The sequence below is a fragment of the Diabrotica virgifera genome, chromosome 7 (assembly GCF_917563875.1).
Source record: "Diabrotica virgifera virgifera chromosome 7, PGI_DIABVI_V3a".
Classification (NCBI taxonomy): Eukaryota; Metazoa; Arthropoda; class Insecta; order Coleoptera; family Chrysomelidae; genus Diabrotica; species Diabrotica virgifera.
In genome coordinates, this window is record NC_065449.1 from 144298805 (window position 1) to 144326074 (window position 27270).

General features: G+C 32.7%; 1 protein-coding gene across 4 annotated transcripts in view; it reads left to right on the forward strand.

The window, feature by feature from the left end:
* The window catches only part of LOC114328565 (serine/arginine repetitive matrix protein 2), a 186230-nt gene extending 159319 nt beyond the window's left edge, over positions 1-26911 (forward strand). For all 4 annotated transcript variants that reach the window (XM_028277446.2, XM_028277447.2, XM_050655590.1 and 1 more), the window contains 3 exons: positions 6215-6669; positions 21195-21392; positions 26797-26911. In XM_028277446.2, the coding sequence (XP_028133247.2) occupies positions 6215-6669; positions 21195-21392; positions 26797-26806 (663 nt within the window). In that variant the 3' untranslated portion in view covers positions 26807-26911. The remainder of the gene's footprint in view (positions 1-6214; positions 6670-21194; positions 21393-26796) is intronic.
* The last annotated feature ends 359 nt before the right edge of the window (positions 26912-27270 follow it).

A 27270-nucleotide genomic window follows, 5' to 3' on the forward strand; every position in this document is an offset into this window, starting at 1 on the left:
TTTCTATCAACTGCCTTATAATGAAAATTGCATCTGTTGTTGATCTGCCCTGCATAAAGCCTAACTGATTCTCGGATATTTAGGTCTTTTCACGTATCCGTCTATCAATTACTCTTTCTCATATTTTCATGGTGTGGCTAAGTAGTTTTATAGCCCTGTAGTTTGTACATTGTTGTATATCTCCCTTGTTTTTGTAGACAGGTACTAGTATACTGCTTCTCCATTCGTCTGGCATTTGTCCAACTTCCATAATTCTATTAAATAAACCTGCTAGCCACCTTGTTCCTGTCTCTCCCAATGCTCTCCATACTTACCTAGGAATATCATCTGGTCCTTAGGATGTAATCTTTAAAATGCACTAAATTATTTTACTTTAGGAATGAAATAAACTATTTCTTTTTGAGAAAATTAAGAAAGATAACAAAAATGTAATACAAAAACCGAAAATTACCAGCTAAAAAAATGTTTATACAAAGTGATCAAAACTTTTTTCTGTAAAACTTACCTAAAATACATTTAATAATAAGCTTCAACAATAATAAATGTTCAGCAAAAAATTTTTTTTAGCTCTTACACAGGATGTCTGCGTAATTTGGAACCTATTGATAACTTTTTTATTATCAGTTTTACGAAAAAAAGTTATTCTTTATAAAATACTCTGCATCGTATATAATCGGACATCTTGGATTTTAAAGCACCCTAATAATGGGGGCTATGCTGTATCATTTACGTAAACCGATTACGTACGGTAAACTCGAATTACAGGCTGTAATCTTGTGTGTAAAATCGGTATGCTGTATCAATGATATCCAAGGGGTTGCCTACCTTCGTATGTAATTTCTTTTAGGTAAACGCACGCGTAAACGTAATTTTAAACTTTTCTAAACAAAAATTACTTGCCGTTTAGTTTGGTTATGTGAAAATGTTTATGTTATATTAATAAATATTGTTATTTTTATTTGTGAAACAAAGTTGTTTGTGTGATAGACTTGTATTTGATATTTAGTTTAATTGGTTTAGTGTTTAATTTTTAAGTGATTTTATAGTTGTTTAGTACTTCAATGTAAAGTTCAATGTAAATGTAAAGTTTTGCTCACAACGAGGCGCCGACCCTCGCTCCCTGGTATCCCTCGTACCATATCATGGATCGCCCGATGCATTATGTTAAATGCGATGAGATCGTTCACGAAAATGAAGAGTAGTAGAATACTCTGTTCTAGGCGAGGATACCATCCTTTGGTCTCCTTAGTGAGTGCACCCTTACCCTGCTAGGCCTGGATCCCACGTACCAAAAAAAAGTTGATTAATAGCAAGCTGAAAATTTGCTAATAGGGCTTTTCATCAATTGTCATTTGTTTCGAGTTCCTGTCATATGTTATATAATATTAATATAGGGCTTTTCATTCAGTCATTTGTTTCGAGCTTCTGTCATGTGTCACATAATATTAATATATCTATGTCATACGTTATTGGCATATACCAATGATACAAAGACGTAGATATATTAATATAATATGACACATGACAGAAGCTCGAAACAAATGACAATCGATGAAAAGCCCTATACACGGATTATACGGCATATGACAGAAGCTCGAAACAAATGACTGTGAATGAAAAGCCCTATAGCTTAACAAACTTTGATGTACGCAAACACTGGAAGTTTTAATTGTGGAACAGTTTAAAAATTTGGAACGTAGATTACTAAAACTCCCGTGTATTTTGTCAGACAGAACATCCAATTGATTTGTTACCCTTTCATTAAACTCTCATGCAAAAATCAGACTGATATTACTAACCAACATGATTCCTGTCATTTGACATGTTCTTCTTGTTCCACTCATTAAAATGCCCAGTTGGTGATAAACACCAGTCCGATTTTTGCATGAGAGTAATGAAATGGAAATAAATCAATTGGAAGTTCTGTCCGACAAAATACATGGAACGTTTTCAAAGTCTGACGTTCCAAATTTTTAACTTATTCCACAATTAATACTTCCCCTGTTCCCATACATCAAAGTTTGTCTGACTAGACACTGGTAATCTATTAACAAATAATTTTCAGCTAGCTATTAATCAACTTTTTTTTGGTACGCATTATCCAGGTCTATGCAGTTCCCTTGTTTACTGATCCAAAACTAATGAGTATAAATAAGAACTGAGTACTTACTGTGCCTCTCCCATATTTTCATGAAGTGTCTAAGTAGTTTTATGACTCTGTAGTTTGTTCATTATTGTATTTTTTTTTGTTTTTATAAACGGGTACAAATATACTGCTTCTCCATTCGTTTAGCATTTGTCCAACTTCCATAATTCTATTAAATAAACGTATTAGCCAACTTATTCCTGCCTCTCCTAATGGCTTCCACATTTCCCCAGGAATATCCTCTGATTCCTTTATTTTTTGAAGTGCTTGAACCACTTCCTCATGGTCAGTGTGAGTTGACAGTAAAATCAAGTAGGAAGTATATATCAGCACGTCTCGCAACAAGGATGGAAAAAATACAGTATGTTTAAGATATACTATGTGAAGACAGACACATGTCTCTGACTCATTAGCTATCATCAGTACAGTATAGCCAAGTTAGAATAGGTCTGCGTTAACCTTTCCTTGTTTGAAAAACTCTAAACATTGATTGTTTGAAACATTCCGCATTCCTTTCCTCGGGTAGCTGTAGCTTCCTCCTTGGATGTGTTAGTTGTTGCTCTGGAATCGTTAGGATCTTCTAACATTATTGTCACAAATTGGTTGCATTGCTTCTGTAATGATCTTTTCCCAAGCTAGCATACACCTCTAGTAAATATAGCGGTATAGCATAGAGAAATGTAGATAAACTGATAATGTTGATTTGTAAACAAAACATCTTCACTAAATGGGTGAAAAAGCTGAATTCTTAGTGTCTGTTATCTGTATTTTGATGTTGCAGTCATTAAGTTAAGGGGCAGAATAAAAAAAAACTCTGTAGACACATTAACAGACACACTTCACATGTAGTCACATCTTCTTAAGGAGTGACTTCATATGCAGTTGTGTCAGTGAATGTATTAATATCAAGCTTTCGCAAAATTTATTTGTTTCATCAAGTCTAAAATAAATTTATAATTCTTTTCTCAGTAAATACAATGAAATTAAGACAAAAAAGCATTGTATTAAAGAAGCATAAAAACTTACAACATGAGCTTAGTCCATTAAATTTTAAACATTATCACTAAACATAAAAAATATAAGATTGTTAATCTAGTAATAATTACAATGTTTTATTTAATTTTATATCACAGTAATAGTTTTTGGCACTGAAATATCTCATAAAAACGGATTACTGGTTGTCTCGTAATCCATCTCGTAACTGAAGTCACTCTAGATTTAAATTATGTCTTTCTGCCACAGCATTTAAGTACATAAATAACCGATTTACAAAATTCATCTTTTCAAAATATAAACATTAAACTTAAAAACAAGCAAAAAGTTGGGTTAACATGAATTAACTGACAGTCAGGACATGACAGAACCCTAAATAACATGATACGTAATTTTTTTGATACATCATACCACTTTATACACTTATGTTTTGACGACTGTAATCTGATGTACGTAATTCTGAACTTTACACATGTACGTAATCACTTTACGTAAAGGATACAGCATAGCCCCCAATGTCTGTGTAGATATTGGCATTGAATCCGACCCGGGCCGACCGTCACATGTAACACCGTTGCCGTATCCTCTATTTTTTCATACTATCACGTTACAATTTTTTGTGATATTATATTTGTGTGTGAAATGTATCATTTTTGTGCATTTTAGGTATGTTCTAATATGTTATGTATATATAGGTTTTTACTTGATTATTTTAAATCATTGTGACGTTTAACTTGCTAGAAACCTTGTAATATTGTGTACCTAATGTGTTAAAAGTAAGTAGTTTTGAAACACCAATTAAGTAAAGTTTATTATGTTGTTGTTTTCACCAATTTTGAAAAAATGTGAAAACATTGAATTGTCCACGTCCGTCTGTCCGTCCGTCCGTCTTGTCTGTCTGTTTGCAAACTCAACTCCTTCGTCATTATACCAGGTAGAATGACAAATGAGGTGTCAAATGAAAGCTTATCCAAGGATGGTACTAAAGGTGAGAAATTTAACCTAGGCCGTCTGTCTGTCCGACCGCGTATATGATTCCTTCGTCACTGTACCAGGTGGAATGACAAATGAGGTGTCAAATGAAAGCTTATAATCCAAGGATGGTACTAAAGATGAGAAGTTTGACATAGGCTGTCTGTTCGCCTGTCCGTCCGACCTGGTATAGTGACGGAGGAGTTATATTCGCGGACAGACAGACAGACGGACAGACAACCTAGATCTAATTTCTCACCTTTACTACTATCCTTGGATTATAAACTTTCAGTTGACACCTCATTTGTCATTCTACCTGGTATAGTGACGGATGAGTTATACTCGCGGTCGGACGGACAGACGGACAGACAGCCTATGTCAAATTTCTCACCTTAAGTACGATCCTTGTATTATAAGCTTTCATTTGACACCTCATTTGTCATTCTACCTGCTATAGTGACGGATGAGTTATATTCGTGGTTGGACGGACAGGCGGACAGACAGCCTATGTCAAATTTCTCACCTTTAGTACCATCCTTGTATTATAAGCTTTCATTTGACACCTCATTTGTCATTCTACCTGCTATAGTGACGGATGAGTTATATTCGTGGTTGGACGGACAGACAACCTATGTCAAATTTATCACCTTCAGTACCATCCTTGGATTATAAGCTTTCATTTGACACCTCATTTGTCATTCTACCTGGTATAGTAACGGAGGAGTTATATTCGCGGTCAGACAGACAGACGGACAGACAACCTAGGTCTAATTTCTTACCTTTAGTACTATCCTTGGATTATAAGCTTTAATTTGACACCTCATTTATCATTATACCTAGTATAATGACGGAGAAGTAAATGTTATTATTCTATTATTCTTGTAGGTATATTTAACATTGATTGAAATTATGAAAGAAATATATAGAAAACAGCATGGCAACACTGTGATGCACAAACATAAAAATGCAGCCACATTCAGCTGTGCCAGCTGTGCGTTACGTAGGGTGCTTTAAAATCCAAGATGTCCATATAATCTAAGATGCAATCATCAAATATCAAATTTAATTAATGTTATACGAGGTATTTCAAAAAATATGAATTTCACTCAAGAGTAAAGTACCTTTACATTTCACAATATCGAAAATTGTTATTATGAAAAGTTGTTTGGAATTAAAAAATTTGTTTTAGTGTTCAATTACATCCTTCTGATTAAAATATTGTGAATAATAAAGGCACTTAACTCTTAAGAAAAATTCATATTTTTTACATACCTCGTATAAAATTTAAAAAGTTTGATATCTGATGGTTGTATCTTAGATTCTAGACCAGGGAGAGCATTTTATGAAGAATATCTTTTTTTCGTAAAAGTTATAAAATAGTTATCATAATAAAATTGTAATAAAATAATGATGAGTATCCGTAATTTGAGAAAAAATTGAAAATTTTCTTTTCGATTAGAATGATGTAATTGTATATTTAAACATAGTTTCCAATTTCAAACAACTTTTCATAATAGCATATTTTGATATTCTGGAATATAAAGGTACTTTACTCTTTAACGAAATTCATATTTTTGACATAACTCGTATAAAATTGATAAAATTTGATATCTGATGGTTGAGTTTTAGGTTTTTGACTATCCAGAGCATTTTATGAAGAATAATTTTTTTTTCGTAAAATTGATAATAAAAAAGTTTTCCATGGGGTTCCTAGCTACGCAGACACACTGTATAAGAGCTTCTGTGTAAGAATTTTCAAATTGCAATACCATATTCGGATTCAGCATAATCAAAAACAAAATAGAAACATATTTGATCAAAGTAAAATGATGAATTTATCGATATTTTTAAAATTATTTATACAAAACAATTGTTATTGTTTAAACAATTAATAAACAATTAGCGGCGAAATCTGCAAGTAGAACTTTTTACTTTAACATGTATATAAACTAACAAAAAAGTTTTAGAAAAAATAAGCTTGTTTGAATGTTTCCGAAACAATGCATGTTTTCGTTCTAATTGCACTCCCCTAAGTGTTCAGTCTAGTTCTGCTTACAAACTGAACAATTAAGATTTAACTCTTTAATTATGTTTTAATTTTAGGCTAAAAAGAAATCCACAGAAAAGCCAAAAACGAAAAAACCATTACCAGTAGTCCGACTACGGTCTTCCTCCAGCGAAGGTGATGTATCAGGACCGGAGGTAGAAAAAGAGAAAGAGAAAGAAGATGAGAAAGACGACAAAGAACTTCGATATCTGCGACTGTTAAAATCTGATCTAGCAGCGAAGGCAAAAGAAAGTCTGGAACGGAAGAAAGAGAAACCTCCCAGTCCGAAACCTATTGTTAAAAGGCACATAGAACCAGATTTCTTTGATATTAAGGTTTTACCTTTAAGGAATGGTAAGGATCCGAGCCCTTCAGTAGCTGGTAAAGACAATGTCGATATCCACATGAAGATTAGTAAATCGAGGTCAAGATCCAAAAGTCGTTCTAAAGAAAAAGGTAGAAAAAGTAAAAGTAAATCGAAATCGAGGAGTTCATCCAGATCTTCTGTAAGGTTAGTAATGAATTATTTCTTTTAAGAAATTGTTGGATTTGGTTACTAAAATCTTTTATATTGGGATTGTGCAAGTTCGGAAAAGCGATACCTGGTTTCATAGCTCGGCAACATTTTTAGCACTTTTAATTATATTGGCCAATTATATTAGTCATGGTTACTAAATAATTGTCAAGGCCATAACCCAAAAAAGAATAAGAAGAAAAAGTAAGATTGAGGTTAGGTTCTACAAGCAACATACCATTAATTAAATTCCCTTTAATAATTGCATATCATATCAATATTGTGGAGCAACATATAATTTTTACAATTTATGACACATCATTTGCGAAATCTCATTTTCTTAAATGACAGTATGTATGAAAGATACTACGTCAATTTGACAATTTCAATTAACAATATGAATTATTTAAGAAATATATGTTAAAGAAAGTTGCAAGATTTGTCCGCTATACACGCACGATCGTTTCTCGTATCCCCTTTTAAGTACTTGCACACAGCGAATACACTTAGGTACATAAAAAACGATAGTTAAGAAACACGTTTAACACGTTTTGATAACTTTTTTATTTATTTCCCAATTTTGAAAAATGTTTGCATACGTAGAAAGAAAATCGTCACATTAATTTATATACTCGGTTCACTAATCCCAGCCCCAGTTGGTTTGATGGACTAAAGTTTGATCGGCTTTTAGATTCGTCAGAAGTGGCTATTAGATGTAGTCGAGATTACTACACAACCAAGCACACATGCTCATAGCCAATAATTGCAACTTAAAAACAAAACAAAAAATACTTATATGCAGTTGATTAAAAATTATTTTTGAAATTTATTAGTCGCTGATAGATCATTATTTAACAAAGGAAAAAGTTTTTAATGCAAATTAATGAATCCCGTTATTTATCATTATCCTTCTTTTTTTCAATGACTGAAGCAATGTTGTTTTTTGTCTCCACTATCTTCAATCCCTACCCTAAAAGAATATTATCGAAGCTTTGCAGAAAACTGAAAAAGGTATTCTACTGAACAACATCAGGTATGCAGATGGCAGACCATAGTAGTTGCGGCCAGCCTTTTTTTTGGGAGGTGAGAATCTTCTAGACTTCTGGGAAGGTGTCCCAGGCGTGTTGGATTCAACTCCCTACGCCTAATCGTAGCGAGCCACCTACCAACTAAAGTCACCCCCTCTTTTTCCAACCGGCGGGCCAGGAACCGACCTTAAATGTCATAGCTCTGACCCACCTGCTTTGCTCGTCACCCTCATCCAGCACTCTCTGCGTGGGCTCTGTGACTGTCATGACAACCCGGTCTCGCCACCCCGCCCACGCATGCAGCCAGCCAGGATCCGTAAGACAACCGACTTATCTGCATAATAATGGGTGAGGGAGCGCGACCACGTCACCATCCCACCCACCGTAAACTGGCAAAGAATTACTTGACAGTTGGTAAGAACAACTAAACTTTCATTCTCCACCCCCAGTAGGAGTGGCCCATTCATCTATACACTCGCAACAGAGGATATAAATACATGAAAAACAAAACATCTAACATTTACTAACACTAGGATTACAATTTTTTTATGTTAAAACACTCTGCCCCGGCAGAAGTGGGAGCTGTATATTGGCTACCCACCCCAGTCGGCGCAGCACGACACATGTTCAAAAGAAATACAAACGGATTATCTTTGTTGAAGTCTCCTCTCTTTCTTCCTTATAGTCCAAGCTGTGGGTGAAAAATAGGTCGATTTCAGGATATAATTCAGGAATTTTTGAAACCTATCAGGTGTTGTAAAGGACGATGTCAGGAATAACTTATACTAAAATGTAACCAAAAATTGTGCGGTTTTTTATTTATGACGATTTTCATTTGTTAAATTTGCAATTTTTAAAGATTTTTAATTTTGCAGCATAGGATATTCATTTTAGAGAAAAACTTTTAAATAGAAAATTGTAGTAAATTAAAAAACCTACAATTTGAGCTATAGCAAGTTTAATTTCGTTAATACGTTATTGCAAAACAGCCTGCGAAAGGTCCAAAATAACCGTTTTTTGCAATTGCCTTATTTATTGTAAAAATAGCTTTTATGTATTTTTTTAAGGCTTTAAAATGAAGATCTTTCAACAATAAACATGAAAAAAATATGTAGTGCCCGATTGGTGAACTTGCTGCTTAGATATTATAATTTGTTTATCCCAAGAGGTCAAATGTCCAAGGCTACAACTTTAAAAAAAAATCGTACAGAGTTAATCCAAGATCCACTCTCCTTCTAAAGACTAAGGGCCGGTTGTTCGAACGCTAATCAACAATGATCATTATTAAATATTTAATTACTGTCACCAAAACTGTCAATGTCAACTTTGTTTGGGTTGCTGAAAACATAATTAATTACAATTATGAGATTTATTATTAATGATGTTAATAATTATTGTTATATTAATTGATTATAGTCTCAGAATTGTAATTAATTATGTTTTAACAATTGACATTGAGAGTAATTAATTATTTGATAATGATCATTGTTGATTAGCGTTCGAACAACCGGCCCTTATACTTTCATATTCTGATGTAAATAAATGCGTATAACATTTTTCGACCTCTTATTTCGGGTTTGAAAATATGGGGGCAAATTTCGTTATAAACATTTAGAACAGAAGCCGCCACTGTACATCCTATGAGTTTCTAACTTGCAGGTTATTGTTGCTGAAGACAAAATAAAGATTCAAAACCAAATAAAAATTTTCTACGACCAACTGAAGCCGAAATAATTGTTTTTGTTTTCTTAAATCGTAGTGACTTTATTTATAACAATTAAGAAAGTATTTCACAGTCATTTACTAAAGAAAGACTTATATTATCTTAAAATAAAAATTATTTTAACCGAAAATTACATTGAATTATTAAAAATTATTTTTAAAATGTAGTGGAGATTTATTTTTCGTTACGACCGTGATTTATTGTGTAGGTTGCCCTTATCAACGGCTAGCAACTTATAATACATTGAATCACGGTTTTTGCTTTAAATTTTAAAGCACCGCTTGGATTGACATGAAATTTGGCAAACACATAGATAACATGTCAAAGAATAAAAATGATATTGGGCCTCTGTGTGCTTTTTTCCTGGGGGTGTTCAAAATATATATGTTGAAAATAAGTTCGGAAATGGATAAAACGTCTAATTCTAAGCACCTTTTGTTATATAGCATTTTTTCACCAAGTTAATACCTTTCGAGTTATTTTAGAGTAAATACCTTCATTTTTCAACAAAAAAAAACACGTTTTTAGGAGGTTTTTGACAAATAACTCAAAAAGTAAGTATTTTATTGAAAAAAATGTATGCACGAAATCTCTAGACCCAGTAGAAACAAAGATCTAGCTAAAGTAAAATAGGTTTATATCCGTTAAATTTCAAAGTGAATTATTTCAACGTGAAATAACCAAAAAATCATGCACTTTTTGGAGAAAAATCATTACAACTTTTTAAAAGTGTTTAAAAAATATGTATATCTGTTTTAAAAAAAAGTTTATAGCATCAAAAGTAAGCAAGTTACGCTGAAAATAAAGTTGATCTCGTTTTTTTTTTGTCAAAAAACTCGGTAAAATCGCCCCCTAATTACCATCTTAAATCAAATTAATCATTACCGCTTCACAAGTTACTTTGCTCATGTATTATTTATATGATCTGTAAATATCATCGGTTCAAAGGGCTTATTTAAAAAAAAATTTAAAGTAAATCTGTTTTAATTTTTAATTTTTAATTTTGAAAAAAATGTTTTTTTAAATAACTTAAAATTTATTAGTGTGACCAAAAATCACAAAGAGTAAAAAAATGAAGTTTTTGCTGTTACGAATATTTTGGATTTTTTGCTTTTTTTGGAAGGCAAAAATTTGTTAAGATATGGCTGTTCTAAATTTGCATACACTCGTGATTATTGACTAGTTCAAGTCCTTTTAACTACAGCCCTTTCAAAAATAAGCACTTTGAAACGATGAAACTTACAGACATAAACGACACATACACTAGTAAAACAACAAAAAGTGCATGATTTTTTAGTTATTTCACGTTAAAATAATTCACTTTGAAATTTGAGGGATATAAACCTATTTTACTTTAGCTAGATCTTTGTTTCTACTGGGTCTAGAGATTTCATGCATACATCATTTTTTTCAATTTTTAATTTGCTATATTTTTGTTAAAACTCTTTTTTTCAATAAAATACTTACTGTTTGAGTTATTTGTCAAAAACCGCCTAAGAACGTGTTTTTTTTTGTTGAAAAATTAAGGTATTTACTCGAAAATAACTCGAAAGGCATTAACTTGGTGAAAAAGTGCTATAGAACAAAAGGTGCTTAGAATTAGACGTTTTATCCATTTCCGAACTTATTTGGAACATATATTTTTCACCCCTTATAAGGGGTGAAACTCAACCCCAGGACAAAAGCACACAGAGGCCCAATATCATTTTCATTCTTTAACATGTTATCTATGTGTTTGTCAAATTTCATGTCAATCCAAGCGGTGCTTTAAAATTTAAAGCAAACACCGTGATTCAATGTATTATAAGTTGCTAGCCGTTGCTAATGGCAACGGACACAATAAATCACAGTCGTAACCAAAAATAAATCTCCACTACATTTTAAAAATCATTTTTAATAATTAAATGTAATTTTCGGTTAAAATAATTTTGATTTTAAGATAACATAAGTTTTTCTTTAGTCTGTTACTTTGAAATAATTTCTTAATTGTTATAAATAAAGTCACTACGATTTAAGAAAACAAAAACAATTATCTCGGCTTCAGTTGGTCGTAGAAAATTGTTATTTGGTTTTGAATCTTTATTTTGTCTTCAGCAACAATAACCTGCAAGTTAGAAACTCATAGGATGTACAGGGGCGGCTTCAGTTCTAAATGTTTATAACGAAATTTGCCCCCTTATTTTCAAACCCGAAATAAGAGGTTGGAAAATGGTATACGCATTTATTTACATTAGAATATGAAAATACAAGTCTTTAGAAGGAGAGTGGATCTTAGATTAACTCTGTACGATTTTTTTTTCAAAAAGTTATAGCTTTGGACATTTGAACTCTTGGGATAAACAAATTATAATATCTAAGCAACAAGTTCACCAATCGGGCACTACAATTTTTTTTATGTTTAGTATTGAAAGATCTTCATTTAAAAGCCTTAAAAATACATAAAAGTTATTTTTACAATAAATAAGGCAGTTGCAAAAAACGGCCATTTTGGACTTTTCGCAGGTTGTTTTGCAATAACGTATTAACGAAATTAAACTTGCCATAGCTCAAATTGTAGGTTTTTTAATTTACTACAATTTTCTATTTAAAAGTTTTTCTCTAAAATGAATATCCTAAGCTGCAAAATTAAAAATCTTGAAAAATTGCAAATTTAACAAATGAAAATCGTCATAAATAAAAAACCGCACAAAATTTTTGGTTACATTTTAGTATAAGTTATTCCTGGGATCGTCCTTTACAACACCTGATAGGTTTCAAACATTTCTGAATTATATCACGTTTTTTCACCCACAACCTGGGGTATTATGCTTCATCGTTTCGGTGACAAATCCAATGATCAAGTCAAACATTTTTTCATTTGTAATGGCTTTGTGCAAATTCTTGGGGCTCACCCAGAGGGGACCCCATTCTCAGCTGTAGCGAGATTCGCCCTGCATGATATACAGGGCATACGAATATCACATGGTGCGCGTCATCCACCACTCCACACTCGGTACACAGATCGTCCTCGGTCTTTCTTATACGATATGTATATGACCGAAAGGATCCATGTCCCGTCAAAAATTGCGTGAAATAGTAGTTGACGCGCCTGTGGCTGCATTCATACCACCTCACTACATCAGGGATAAGAGCCCTAGTCCAGGCGGCTTTGCCTGTTTCTCTTGACAACTGATCCTGCCGACTTTCCAGACTTCTTCTTTCTTCTAGTCCTGAACCTATGGCTCCGTTACCTGTTCAATGCATTCGTACCCTCTCACGATACACTTAACTAGATATAGGATGGAGCGCAGTCGTGGGCGGATCCTCCTTGGCGCGAACTACGTCACTCACAAAATTGTTTTAAAAGTTAGTGTGCAGTAATGTGCAGTAAACATACGTTTTTGCTTATAAGTTCGTTAAAGGACATCGCACACATCTTATGGAAAATATAATGTCACTCAAATTCAATAAAATTTATACCAATAGATTCGTTTTAAATTAACGATCAAATCTTATCATTGCGCCAACTCTCTATTTTAAAAAATAAGAGCAGAAATTGATATAAATAAATCTGAAATCAAATGTAGGTACATAAGTTAGAGAGAGAAAAAATATTTTAAAATACCCAGATTTTCGGTACTCCATAAATCAGCGGATTAGTTTCACTAATCCGCTTAGGCCCAGCGGGATTTAAGCTGTTATGAATAGCACTCAGAGCAATAATGATTGTAAACTAACATTTTGTGGACTCCAAAAATGTGATTTCGATAAACTTTAATTGCAATTTGCGCCGTAATTAATCATAATTAAGAGTTGGCGCAATGATAAGAATTGATCGTTATATTAAAACGAATCTAATCGTATAAATTTTATTGAAATTGAGTGACATTATATTTTCCATAAGATGTGTGCGATGTCCTTTGTGTTTATTTGAGCTTTTGTGGCTTCTTTTTGAATCCACATTATGAAATGAGAAGCCTTGAAAAGTAATAATTATCTCTGCTTATAATTTTAAAGTACATATTCCACTTTAAATATTTCTTTTTTAATTATATAACCATCCAATTTTGGCGTTAAATCAGAATGTACCATATCGGTCAGCATAAACATTCTATTGTTTATGCAACCCATCTGATTCATTTTGAAGCGTCCAGAATTATAAGGTAAATATTTATTTTGAATCAAATTTATGTTTATGAAGAGTTATAAACGGTCATTAAAAAAGAGGTCGCGTTGTACGACAATTCAAATCAGCTGACCGGACATTAAAAAAATTACTCACTGCACTAAAAAGCATCAGACCTTCTGACCTTCATCCACAGAAAGCGAATGTGTGTTTATAACTTCAGGAAATTTCTGTACAAAAAAAAAGAAAGATCAAACAAAGCTAGCCGGAAAGATCAAACACTGAACAATTTATTATTTTCTTAAAACTTATTTCAATAATAAAAGCAACAAAACTTCAGATTAAACACAAATTTATAATTTTCCTATTTTTCAAATTTCCTTTAGTTTTGAATTTTCTTTTAAATTGTTGAATTTTGATGAAAATATTTAATTTTTAATCAATTTTGTACTTTTTTATACTAATTGCATTGAAAAATAATAATGAATAAAAAAAACAATTTCTTCTCTTTATTTGTAAATTTCCATACTCCCGGGAAATCAAAAGGGGCCGGGAAAATGGAGCTGTAACTGTAAGAGATAAAATATGAAAATATTGTAAATATTTTTGTAGACGAACTGGATACTACTTTCTTATTAGTTAATTATATATTGTCCGTCCGCTCTAACTGACGTCCCATGCGTCACGACTTATTTTCAAACACATTAAGTCAAAACCTAAAGTGAAACGAACGTCGATGTGTATACAGAGAGAGTCTGTAATTTGGAATAAATTCAATATCTCAAATACTAATTGTTTTTTTGAAACATGCTTAGACCCGTCGATTAGTATTTCAAATTGTTCTTTTTGACATGCAATAATAATGTATACAGGGTGTCCCAATTTAGAGATATGACGTCATCGTTGATTTTCTTAAATGGCAACACTGTCATTTTAATAGCTATTTTGATAGGGTGTGTAAAGTTATATACAACTGCAAAATATTAAATTTTTATTCTTTACCATTTACAAGATAATAAAAAATAACAAAGTTATGTATGTAATTTGGAATAAATTCAATAATTAAAATACTAATTGTTTTTTTGAAAAATGCTCAGACCCGTCGATTAGTATTTTAAAGTGTCATTATTCACATAAAATAATAATGTATACAGGGTGTCCCAAGTTAGAGATAAATCAAATAATAATTTAATTTAATTATTTCAATTAAGCAAATACTCATAATGATGCCCTCGATTATTGTTAAATTGTCAATGGGCAACGTTATGAGCATTTGTTTGTTCGAAATAATTAAATTCAATTATTATTTGATTACTTGTTTTTCATAACTTTGTTATTTTTTATTATCTTGTAAATGGTAGGGAAAAAATTTTAAAATTTTGCAGTTGTGTATAACTTTACACACCCTATCAAAATAGCTATCAAAATGACAGTGTTGCCATTTATGAAAATCAACGATGACGTCATATCTCTAAATTGGGACACAATGTATACATTATTATTGTATGTCAAAACTGACAATTTGAAATACTAATCGACTGGTCTAAGCATTTTTCAAAAAAACAATTAGTATTATAATTATTGAATTTATTCCAAATTACAGACATAACTTTGTTATTTACTATTATCTTGTAAATGGTTGAGAATAAAAATTTGATATTCGTCAGTTGTGTATAACTTGATACACCCTATCAAAATAGCTATCAAAATGACAGTGTTGCCATTTAAGAAAATTAACGATGACGTCATATCTCTAAATTGGGACACCCTGTATATACATTATTATTGTATGTCAAAAAGGACAATTTGAAATACTAATCGACGGGTCTGAGCATTTTTCAAAAAAACAATTAGTATTTGAGATATTGAATTTATTCCAAATTACAGACTCTCTCTGTATACATTTTGTATACTGTATACTATATACTACACACATCGACGTTCGTTTCACTTTAGGTTTTGACTTAATTTGTTTAAAAATAAGTCGTGACGCATGGGAAAAGTTAGAGCGGACGCACTATATATAGTTTATGATTATATATAGAATAGTTCTAAGTTATTTATATTTTTTTATTATTAGGTACATGCATATTTTCTAGATAAACAACTAATTGGACTTCGTAAGTCCTAGATTTTCACCCAAAGTGATCGAAAGTAGAACCGCAAGTCGACATTTGAAATTTTGGTGAAAGTTTGCGTCGATTAATATACGATTTCACTAATTTTGAGTCATTTTTACTAAACTTTCGGTTATAATTGTTTAAACGGAAATGACTTCAAAACCGGAACTAAAGATTCAAGCTCGACTCTTCAATACGATTTTATTGATATGTCACATGTATTATTTCTGCGACTATAATATACGGCACTTCCGGTTAGAACTTTTTAACCGGAAATTATATAAAGATCAAAAGTATCTGTACATCTGTTCTCGGCTTGCTAAGGCAAGTCGAATAATATATCGCTTATACTATTCGGCAGGGCCTTATATATTCGGCATTAATTTTTTTAAGGGCTACTTTCCTCCGCTTTCCGACATGCTTCCTGTATATGTGGGCCGAATGACCTTCTGTCGTCGAAGATTATTCCCAAATATTTAACTGTTTTCTGGTGTTTTAGTTCGGAGCCTCTGAACCGAAAATTAATGTCTTTTCGATCCCGCCGTCCGGTCCCCTCAAGATAAGTATCTCAGTCATTTTTACTGCCAATTTTAAATCGTTGTTCTCTATCCATTGCTGTGTTTACTTTATATATGATACCCCGATTCGTGGGGCTCGGTCGTCTGCGTATGCTATTGCCCTTACTCCTTGTGTTCTATTTACCTCTAGTACCCCATTGTATAATATGTTCCATAGTGTGGGTCCCAGGACTGACCCTTGGGGTACTCCAGCAGTCATATTCATCTTATTCTTCTTCTTTATGCATACGCTTCTTTCCGATAGGTAGTGCTTTATTATAGACATGTAATCCGGGGCTCCCAGCTCGACAATCCTGTCGATGATGAGGCCCCAGTTCGCCGAGTTGAAGGCATTTTTAATGTTCAATAGAACAAGTCCACCCACCTCTGTCTACTTGTTTGTGCCGCGTCTCTAATCCAGATCGCTGCGTCTACTGCTGATCGACCTTTTAGAAATCCGAATTGTTGGCTGGATAGAGCTCTCACTTGCCAATACCCCCTCCAGCCTCTTCTTCACAAGAATTTCGTAAAACTTGCCAAGACAGTCTAGAAGGCATATTGGCCTGTAAGAGGATGCTGGGTCGGGGGGTTTCCCAGGCTTGAATAGCAATACCAGATTTGCGGACAACCTGGAAGAACTTCAAGTCCTTATGAACAAAATCACGTATTAGAGGGAAGAGTGTGGACTAAACATAAACGTAAAGAAGACAAAGCTTATATGATCATTAGCATGAAAAAGATAACATAAGGTTAACTCTACGTCAACTAAACTAGTGATGTTGATTATAGTTACTTTCGAGTATTCGTTACAAATCGTTACTTTGATTACTATGATTACTTTTGTTACTTTTGTATTTGAGTAGCGGTAATCATATCGAGAATCGTATTTCTCACTAGGTAGGTATTTTGTATAGGTATTCCGATATAGCAACGATATTCACCGATCTGTTTAAGGGATAAAAATGATTTGATTACTATAATTACTTTTGTTACTTTTGCATTTGAGTACCGGTAATCATATCGAGAACGTATTTCTCAGTAGGTAGGTATTTTGTATAGCTATTCCGATATAATAACGACCTTCACGAAGTACGAAGTAATCAGAGTAATCAAAGTAGATAGAATAGTTGTTACTCGCTCTGATACGATTGGTACGAATTAACGAAGTAATCCGAGTAATCAAAGTAACGATTTGTCTTCCTGCATAGTAATCGTTACTTTCGGTATTCGTAAGTAACGAGTACTTTGTAACGAATAGTTACTTTTTCAACATCACTAAACTAAACCCCTGTAAAAGGAGTGACGCACTACGACTACCTCGGCGCCATAATAAATGAAGATTTGACCAAAAACCAAGAGATAAGAGCGCGTATCGGAAAAGCTACATCCAGCTTCAACCGGATTGGTGCCTTCTTCAAAAGCCACAACCTCTCTCTTTGCATAAAAGTAAGAATGCTGCGATGCTACATCTTCTCTGTCCTTTTGTATGTTCTTGAATGGTTTGGTTCGGTTATATCGGAGAATACTTAAAATCCCGTATTCGCGGTGTGCAAGTACTTGGAAGGGAAACGAGAAACGACCGTGCGCGAGTCGCGGAGAAATATTGCAACTATCTTAAATAATTCATATTGTCAATTGAAATTGTCAAATTGACGTATATTTCATACCTTCTGTCATTGAAGCAGAAAAATTATATAGGGTGTCCCAAAAGTAGTGGAACGGTCGAATATTTCGCGAACTAAACATCGGATCGAAAAACTGAAAAATACGTGTTCAATCATTTTTAAAAATCTATCCAATGACACCAAACACCAACCCCCACTACACCCCGTGGAGGTGGGGTGGAGGGTAACTTTAAAATCTCAAATGGAAATCCCTAGTTTTTCTTGTAGATTTGGATTCGTTACATAAAAGTAAGTAACTTTTATTCAAGACATTTTTTCGAACTGTGGATAGATGGCGCTATAATCATAAAAAACGATTTATCCTGAAACCATAGGTAAATTATAGAAACGGTCTAATATCTCGAGAAATACACTTCCAAATGAGAAACCAAAAAACAGGTTTTTAATATTTTTCGAAAACCTATCGATAAACACCAAAAATTACCCTCCAACCCACCCCCTGGAGACGGGGTGGGGGGTAAATTTAAAATCTTAAATAGCAACCCCCACTTTTTATTGCAGATTCGAATTCGTCATGAAAAATTAAGCAACATTTATTCGAAACATTTTTTAAAATTACTGATAGATGGCGCTAATAAATCGTATTTTTCCAATTAAAGCGCCATCTATCAACAATTCTAAAAAATGTTTCGAATAAATGTTACTTAATTTTTCATGACGAATTCGAATCTGTAATAAAAAGTGGGGGTTGCTATTTAAAATTTTAAAGTTACCCCCCACCCCACCTCTAGGGGGTGGGTTGGAGGGTCATGTTTAGTGTTATTCGATAGGTTTTTGAAAAGTATTAAAAACCTTTTTTTTGGTTTCTCATTTGGAAATGTATTTCTCGAGATATTAGACCGTTTCTATAATTTACCTATGGTATCAGGATAAATCGTTTTTCTCAATTATAGCGCCATCTATCCACAGTTCGAAAAAATGTCTTGAATAAAAGTTGCTTACTTTTACGTAATGAATCCAAATCTGCAAGAAAAACTAGGGGTTTCCATTTGAGATTTTAAAGTTACCCTCCACCCCACCTCCAGGGGGTGTAGTGGGGGTTGGTGTTTGGTGTCATTGGATAGATTTTTGAAAACGATTAAACACGTATTTTCCAGTTTTTCGATCCGATGTTTAATTCGCGAAATATTCGACCGTTCCACTACTTTTGGGACACTCTGTATATTGCTCCACAATATTGATATGATATGCGATTATTATAGAAAGGTAAATTTAATTAATTGTATTTTGCTTGCAGTACTGCATTTTAATAACTAATTTTATTTACTACATACAATTGTTTAACTTTGCATAACATAACCTGCATCTTATTTTTTCTTCTTATTATTTTTTGGACTATGGCCTTGACAATAATCCAGCAACCAGGACTAATATAATTGGCCAATATAATTAAAAGTGCGAATAAAAGTACAGAGCGTAGAAATAGAGGTCGCTTTGCCGAACTTGCACGGTCCCAATAGTGACCGGGTCATAAATGAGGAGGTTCTCAGAAGAATGAAGAACCAACAGGTACTGCCACATCAAATCTCCAAAGTTGCAATACTTCAGACACATTATGCAAAATGAATCCAGATGTGAACTCCTACAAGCCATACTGCAAGGAAAATATTGGAAAGCGGGTCCAGGAAGAAGAAGAACATCCTGGTTAAAGAACCTCGGAACCTGATTTAGAACTAGAAGGTGTGGTCACCTTCATATGCCTACGCTCTCTGTTGACTAAAGATAACGACGTCAGCGAAAAAATTAAGAATAATACTTGCCAGTAAGTGTTGCTATGGTTTGAGAAGACAGATGGTCTCATCACTATCCAGAAAAAATAAAGTGACTGTTATAAAACACTAATACGAACAGTGGTAACATATGGAGCAGAAACTTGGTTCTTACACAGAATGGCCAAGAACTGCTTAAATGTTTCGAGCGAAAATCCTAAGAAGAATACATGGAGGAATTAAAGAGCAAGGTTTGTAGCGCAACTTTAAGTTGTGCAGAAGTTTTCGGGAACCTGACGTTGTAAAATTCACTAACATAGCACGCTTTAGTTGGATGTATAAGGCGATGGGAAGATGCAACATTCAAGAAAGTTGTTGACCGAAAAGAGCCGATGGGACGAAGATGGAGACTTAGGTATCAAGACAACCTAAAGTATGATTTAATATATATTGGAGTTAGAGCATCGAAAAGAGTTGTCAGAGATAGGGCGAATGGAATATTGTTCTGAAGAAGGCTTTGGCTCGTAACGGGATGTTAGCCCATGGATGATGATGATTTAAATATTCAAAAGTAAGAAAATTATCACGAAAGTAATGGTCTTGTAAATTGTTAGTCATGGAGAATATCATAAATAGCATAAAATATCGCAATAAGATTTTATTAACCATTTTAACACCAAAAGTTTGTATGACCGTAGGAGATTAACACAAAAAATTGAGTTTTAATACAAATAGTATGTTAACGGACATGTGACTTTGACATAAAGTCCTTACTTAACATTATGTTGCAATAATCTTTTTTGTAACGTTGAAAATAAATCAGAAACTTTTTGTTTTGTTTCAATAATTGGGTAAGCAATAAATACAGAATCTATATATTCTCTCCCCTCAACATATTTCCGTAACGACAAAACTTAAACCAATAAATTTTTGAATAACTGAGCCCTTCGTTATTTATTTTGATGAAATTTCAGTAACGTAATCATTAAAACGGGCGCCATTTTGTAAGATATTTTAAACAGGATTCGTTTCAATAATCATTGGCGACGACCACCTTACTTCAAATGACACCTACACAAGTAAACATTCTACTTCTGTGTTTCAACCCAAAATCGTGAAACTATTAAAACAGTTTAACTGATTGTACTCTATACATCATAAAACAATCAACACGTAACTTAGCTCAATTTCCCAAAGACATTTGGACTTATGGACTACTCGTTATCGTTAGAGTACTTAAAACGAGGTATCACATCATGTATTACATGCGATATGATCCCGTTTAAATTATCTTTAAACTGACATTCGTTTGCCATTTTTAATTATTAAGAAGTTACTGATACTTCGTAAAAATAATAAACTGCCGTTCACGCGCCAGCGAGTGATATGGTTACCTACTTCAGTCAGGTGCCGTTCAACAAAATGGCTCTTAGCTGAGTTTCATCCCTTTCGATAGGCAGCGAATGGGTTAAGTTTTATGGTTCATGAAATCTGTTGAGGTATGCTGTATAATAATTGTTTCATATATTTAACTTAATCATGTAACTATCCCTATGTAAAATTTGTATTGTTAATCATGTGTTGTATTTTATTAGTTCGAAGCATGGAAGAAGCAGGTCCTTGTCGTCGAGCTCCAGCAAATCCTGTTCTAGGTCGAGATCATACTCGAGATCGAGAAGTCGGTCTGCTTCATCAAGCTCTAGCTCAAGTTCTAGTTCAGCTAGATCTAGATCACCGTCTATTCCTAGAAGACATGGTTCGCCTAGTTTCTTAGACAGGCGAAGAATTACCAGGTAGATTCGAATATTTATTCATAGACACACCATGCACAACCTTACAGAATTCTTCAAAGTTGGTTATATATTGGTATATTTTGGGTTAAGCCATATGCATTATTAGTCCAGAAGGCCACTGCGCATCCGCTAGGAAAAATGTTCTAATTCGGATTTTTTGCACAATCTTACTCAAAAAGGACCCCTTTTAACAAATTTGCATGTTGCCAGGACCAAAAGTTGGTCAAAAATTTTTTAAACGTTTTTTTTTGTTTTTTTCCTAAAATTATTTTTTTGGCATGGAACAAAATTTTTTTAGGTTTTTTGGATCATTCCAAACCGAAAAGGTCTTTAGTGACTTTTCTCTAAAGTTGATAGTTTTTGACATATAAGCGATTAAAAATTGAAAAATTTCGAAATCGGCCATTTTTAACCCTCAAAAACTATGTGAAAAACTGAAAATTTGAATGCTTCCAAGCTAGGTAGATATTCTTTAAACATCGATTGATGAAATCCCGAAGAGTTTTTTGCAATAACAATATCAAAAACCCCTTTGTTTTCTAATTGCCCATCAAGCGTGCGCGACACTATTTTCCACCGTTGCATGTGTATGCAGTATGGTGCAAATGAAAGGAATAAATTCGTTATTTCGTAAACCGGCGACTTTAAGGAAAAATCCCGAAACAAGTCGATCTTTATTTTTAAGTTATGATATTGTGACATATATGGTATACTAGTGACGTCATCCATCTGGGCATGATGACGTAATCGATGATTTTTTTAAATGAGAATACGGGTCGTGTGCTGGCTCATTTGAAAGGTTCTCCATATCTCTATTCAGTAATATAAACATGTACATAATTGTTTACACAGGGTGTCCAAAAAATTTTTATTAAATTAAATCATTTGGCAAATTGAAAAAAAAATTAAATTATTGGACACCCTGTATAAATAATTATGTAAATGTTTATATTACTGAATAGAGAATTGAAGATCCTTTCAAATGAGCTAGCACACGACCCCTATTCTCATTTAAAAAAAATCATCGATTACGTCATCACGCCCAGATGGATGACGTCACTAGTATGCCATATATGTCACAATATCTTAACTTAAAAATAAAAATCGACCTGTTTCGGGATTTTTCCTTAACGTCGCCTGTTTACGAAATAACGAATTTATTCCTTTCATTTGCACCATACTGCATACACATGCAACGGTGGAAAATAGTGTCGCGAACGCTTGATTGGCAATTAGAAAACAAAGGGGTTTTTGATACTGTATTGCAAAAAACTCTTCGGGATTTCATCAATCGATGTTTAAAGAATATCTACCTAGCTTGGCAGCATTCAAATTTTCAGTTTTTCACATGGTTTTTGAGGGTTAAAAATGGCCGATTTCGCAATTTTTCAATTTTTAATCGCTTATATGTCAAAAACTATCAACTTTAGAGAAAAGTCACTAAAGACCTTTTCGGCTTGGAATGATCCAAAAAACCTAAAAAAAATTGTTCCATGCCAAAAAAATAATTTTAGGAAAAAAAAAACAAAAAAAAACGTTTAAAAAATTTTTGACCAACTTTTGGTGCTGGCAACATGCAAATTTGTTAAAAGGGGTCCTTTTTGAGTAAGATTGTGCAAAAAATCCGAATTAGAACATTTTTTCTAGCGGATGCGCAGTGGCTTTCTGGACTATATTGCTGAAAAATATAAATATGTTACATTTTTTGTGATATTTTTATTTAGTATTGTCATAAACCAATTCAAAATACATTCGCATCAAAATAAAAAATGGGAGATCCCTAGGTCATGGCAACATGCTCGTGTAGACTTGTAAACTTGTGTACAAGCACAAAAATACTTGGCAACATACTATACAGTGCTAGTCAAAAGTCCGGTCCCCCCTCGTATCTTTTGAACGGTTATACTTTGCATATTGAAATTTGGAGGGAGGAAATAAACGCTCGTAGGCTTGTCAACTAGTCATGACAGATGACGTTATAGCGCCACTGCGACCGATAATTTTAAATGGGACCTTATGGCAAGTGATACCTCGTTTGAAAGGTATTGAAAGTACCTACTCATTCATACTAATTTTATTTTAGTTAAACCTCCTTTTGATGAATAAATTAAATAAATACTAAAACTGTAGTTTTGCATTTAATTAATGAATATTCAAACGTCCGCCTATGGTTATTTGTCAAAAAAGTTGATGTTTTTTCAATTCACTTGTTGTATTTACGTCAACGTCAACTTTTTTGACAAATAACCATAGTCGGACGTTTGAATTTTTATTAATTATTTGTGAAATTACATTTTTATATTTATTTAATTTATTCGTCAAAATTAACCTAAACCCAAACAAAATTGATATAATTGGATAGGTATTTGCAATACCTTTCAAACGAAGTATCACTTGCCATAAGGTCCTATTTAAAATTATCTGTCACAGATAATTTTAAATCTGTTTTTGTCCTCCCTCCAAATTTCACTATTCCTAGGGCCGGTTGTTCGAACGCTAATCAAAAATGGAATCCACTGATCATTATCAAATATTTAATTACAATAATTATATTTGATTACGCGTACTTCTGACCAGAGCCGTGCGGTACATCTTTTCAATATGATGCAAGTCTTCGAAATGCCGCCCCTTAAATATTATTGAAACTTAACTTTTATTTTTATTAAGGGGGTAGACGCAAAATCTTTTTTGCGCCTAAGGGGGTCTAAGGGAATCCAATGCTATTTAAATGCATTCATTTTTTTTTTCGAATCCTGAGAAAAATAATTAATATTTTGAAAAATTTAAATGCAGAATAAGAGAAAACATTACTACCGAGGGCCGAAAGTCCCTTAGAATAAACCAAATGTTTTTTTAATGAAATATTTGAAATTAAAAATCGCACTAAATTTTCTCTTTTTTTCACCTCTGTAGCTATCGACCCTCGGTAATGATGTAATCTTTCATTCTGCGTTTAAATTTTCCAAAAATAGTTATTAGTTTTCTTAGGATTCGAAAAGAATGAATCAATTTAAATAGCATTAGACCAAGATTTTGCACCTACCCCCTTAAATGAAACTACACAAAATGAACGAAAACTTATTTTAAAAACAAAACATAGGTACTTTAAATTAAATGAAATACATAGTATGTACCCTTCTGACTTTAATTTTGAAAAACTTGTCAATCAGATTGGTTTAGTTTAATGGGCATAGATAGGTGTAGCAGCTAGTGAGAAGTCTATTGAAATAAGTGCTAAATTGTTTGGTTTTGTTTCTCTTATGGAGCTTCGTAAATAGTTTTTAATAATTTTTAATTTTGAAAAATTACTTACTTCCTTCCCTAACTACCCAGACAGGGAGTGTTAATAAAATTCTTAGTGATACAACTACATTCGGGTATAAAGAAATTAGGTCATTTTAGAAGATATAGTTCAAAACCTCTAAACTAAAGGTACCATTTGGGATATATCACGCAATTCTTCTAGAAGATCGTTTGTCTCGATATCAGATTCCTTTTCCTTGTCTATTGAAAGTATTAAATGAAGATTCATACTATATTTTTCTAGTGTTTTATCATCAATTTCCCACAATTTGAAAATATATAAAAATTTAAAATTTTTATTGTGAGTTTCTAGAAGCGAAAATCGATCAATCAAAGAATTAACGGCAATGTCTAAAATATAGATGAACAAAAAGAGTTCGTCCACAGATTTTTCGTAATCAAATAAACGCTTTGTTCTCCTGGCTCGAATTTCATTTTTACCTGGAAATTCGGAACTTATAGATATTAAGATTTTCTCCAATTTCTTTAAATTTTTATTTGGTGATTAGCCATATTGTCTGTAACTTTTCATTTTTTCTATAGTTTCTGACATTTTTACACAATCTGAAATTTTTTTTTATTTTACTGATTATGCCGCCCCCTTGTGATGCCGCCTGATGCGACTGCCTCTCCGCATCATAGCACGGCACGGCCCTGCTTCTGACAGATGTCACATTTTGAGGAAATGTTGACTTATTTATTTTATTATTTTGGTTTTAATTTAAAATAAACCATAATTAAACTCTTTCTGATGTTAATTTCTTGTTTTTACTTACAAATCAATAATAATAAGCAATTTTTAATAATTTAAGAGCTGTGGCTATATTTTAATTACTGCTTTACCTACAATCAATGAATGATTAGTGTTTTACATGTTTTTTTGATGTCTCGATTTGATTCCTATCAAGAAAATTAATTACAATAAACTGATTGATTATAACCAACTTCGTAATTAGCGTTCGAACAACCGGCCCTAAGTATAATATCCGTTCAAAAGATACGAGGGGGGCCAGAATATATAATATAAAGATCCAAATGATGTCAAGCTTTAAAGAATTTAAATAATACATGATTGTCTAAAATTGATTAGGGAAACTGAAAGCTACATTAAAATGAAAAAAAAAACATTTCAAAATATAATTATCAGTTTGTTTTTAAATATACATGACTTTCCTACCATTAGGTAGGTTATTTGGTGTATCAAGAAGATATCTAGATATTGTTCTGAAGCTATTTTCTTTTGGCATTTTACTTTGGAAATAATGTATAATGGACATTGACCACAACTAGAGCTACTTTGTTTGACGGTTTCAACTTAAAAGGTAAAACGTCAAATAAAGTAGGTAGTTTAAATGTTAAGTGTACTTCATTTCCTTTATACAGTGATGAGTGAACTAAGAACCGGCAAAAGACGGAAATTATCAATAGAAACCAATAAATTTATAGTTTCCCACCTTTAGACGTATCGGAGGAGTACGTCAACTAAAATTGTCACTGTCACAGTGTTAGTTGCCAAACTCCTCCGGTACGTCTAAAGGTGGGAAACTATCAATATATTGTAAATTTATAGGTTTCTTTGATAATATCCCACCTCTACTAGTGTTATCTCTTTTTATTTCACAACGTATTATGTTTTCCGTCTTTTATTTTATTTTGTCGGCTATTAGCGTACGCATCACTGTATATTAATTAAAAGAAGATTATCTTGTGTACGGAAACGCCTGTTGCGATACAAGTATTGTTATACTGATCGACTGATATATTAACACATTCATTGAACCGTCTAAGTTTTTCAGCTGATCTCAAATGGCCCGTAAATCTTTTTCACATTTATTACACCATTTACAATTTATAAGACAGTTTATAAGAAAAAAAGCACCGCTGGTAACGAATTTTGTATCACAAAAAGATTATAGTTTCAGTTCATATTTATATTTGTGTACGATATCAAGTCTGCAATGATTGAAATGACCAATATATAAATTAAACATAAATATTTTATTACGTAAAAATAATTTGAAGAATTCTGAATTCAGTTTTTATTATTTCATTTTTAGTAGACCTTATTATTTTGCTTATATTTTATTTTCTTTTATTTCAGACACAGGTAGTTTGGAAGTGTTAAGACGATTTTGTTTTAAAAAAGGCGTATTTCTATTATAATTGTGTTTTTAATATACATGCATACGTATATGAAATAAATATTGTTAATTTCTTTTCGTTTTACTTTTTTGCTTCTAGTTTCCGTTAATATTATTATTGCATTTTGTTTCTTAGTGCTAAGTAGATCCACAGGTAAGTTGCATGATATCATTTTTAGTTTTGTTTCTTAGACTAAAACAGTTTTTTCAAGAAATATATTAGATGATATTTTTGTATTATATTCCTTGTTCAGTATAAGGCAGTGAACTAATTGACTTGTTCATATTATCGTATACAAACAGGCCACCAGGATCAATCCTGGAAATTTCATTAGTAGATAATTTGAACTAATAATATCTACACCTACTTCTAAAACTATAATCCAAATTTCACAAATATTGGTATACTCGAGATTCCACAAATAAAAAAATAT